Consider the following 1,522-nt stretch of genomic DNA (forward strand, 5'->3'; position numbering starts at 1 on the left):
CATCTGAAACGTTGGTCCTCATATTCTGGATTGCTGTATAATTATTTCTGATTTTTCTCTTTTAGTTGCTTTTGTCTTTCTCCCCACTTAACAAATTTTTTTTGGACTTACTTTCTTTTACAGTGTTAATAATCTCTAAAGGACAATGGTAAACATGTAGCAGAGTAAAATCAATCAGTCTATCATCTATCTGTCTGTCTATCCTTTAAAGATAGCATTATAACTTTAAAGAATTTAATAAAAAATAGGTTGGTGCATGGCGAGGCTACTGTTTTTTCTAAATTTCGTATCCTTAGTCCTGTCTTGATAAGTTACTGAATTAATAGAATATTTAATGTTCATATTCTTGTTAAAATTTTAAAAATCAGTCACACTTATGATTTATTTTCATTTATTGATCTTCATTAAAAAACTATTGGTAATCATGGAGCTCTTAGTTGCTCTCTGGCAAGAAATTGCACTGTCAACTCAATGGTATGAAATTTCAGTCTACTGGGGATTTGAGAAAGCTGAGCAGGCTTTTATGCAATTTACTGCCTTTAAAAATACATTGCAAGGTCAGGTATGGGTTGTTTGACTCTTAATGTTACACAACAATACAGTTGGTAGGGTGAGATTAGATGGTTTTTGTTTTTCAGGGTGTCTTAAATACAGGAGCCTTGGTAGTATAGTGTGGTACATGTTACTAACTTAAAAGCTACTGATTGGTAAACCTGTAGCTGATGTTTTGTGGGAGCACCAGGTGCTCTTTGGGAGAAAGTTGGGCATATGCATCCTGGAAAGTTTTAGTACTTGGAAAAGCAAAACGAAGGTTCCCATGAGTCAGAGTCAGCTTGACAGCAGTGTGTTTTAATCTTAAGTGTTTTAATCATATTTAGCTTAAGTTTACAATAACATGAAAGAATAATTTATATTGTAACTTAAATCTATGCTTTTGAAATATATTTTCTTTCTTATAATTTTACTTATTCAGGGTTATCTATAAACTTCTGGCATCTAAAAGTGAAGGAATCCGAGTACAAGCTCTCAAGGCAATGGGCTATTTTTTAAAACACTTGTCTCCAAAGTGAGTATGTATGATACCTAAAATGAGCTGATGTGTGTTATTTATTTTTTTTTTTTTTTTTTTTTTTATTTATCTTTGCTTTTCATGTGTGTCTGTTGTAGATAGTATATTGCTTTTTAAATTTTTTTTTTTAATCTAAATGGCTTAGCAAGTAATTATGAAGACCATGGCCTGCATTAGGTACACCTTAGTCTCTAGTCAGACATCATTGCTTTTTATCACTCTGGAGAGGTTCCTGACAGCAGATTTTCCCAGGGCAATTTGTCTTTTGATTTTCTGACTGCTGATGTTAAGAGTGTAGATTGTGCAGCCAAGCAAGCTGTAATTATTAACACCCTCAATCTCTTCTCCATCTGTCATTGTGCTTCCAGTGGGTCCAAGGAGAAGAATCTTTGACTTCTTGATATGGAGTTTCAATCTATATTGTAGACTACAGTCTTTGAACTTCTGCAGCAC

The 1,522-nt window shown here is 33.4% G+C and overlaps 1 protein-coding gene across 1 annotated transcript in view; it reads left to right on the forward strand.

Annotated features, from left to right (window-relative positions):
* LRBA (LPS-responsive vesicle trafficking, beach and anchor containing) overlaps nt 1-1,522 on the forward strand; it is an 874,405-nt gene that overhangs the window by 168,257 nt on the left and 704,626 nt on the right. The window contains exon 17 of the mRNA XM_006884505.1: nt 974-1,066. Within this exon, the coding sequence (XP_006884567.1) occupies nt 974-1,066 (93 nt within the window). The remainder of the gene's footprint in view (nt 1-973; nt 1,067-1,522) is intronic.

The sequence above is a fragment of the Elephantulus edwardii genome, unplaced genomic scaffold (genome assembly GCF_000299155.1).
Source record: "Elephantulus edwardii isolate Elephantulus edwardi_28Jun2011 unplaced genomic scaffold, EleEdw1.0 scaffold00034, whole genome shotgun sequence".
Taxonomy (NCBI): Eukaryota; Metazoa; Chordata; class Mammalia; order Macroscelidea; family Macroscelididae; genus Elephantulus; species Elephantulus edwardii.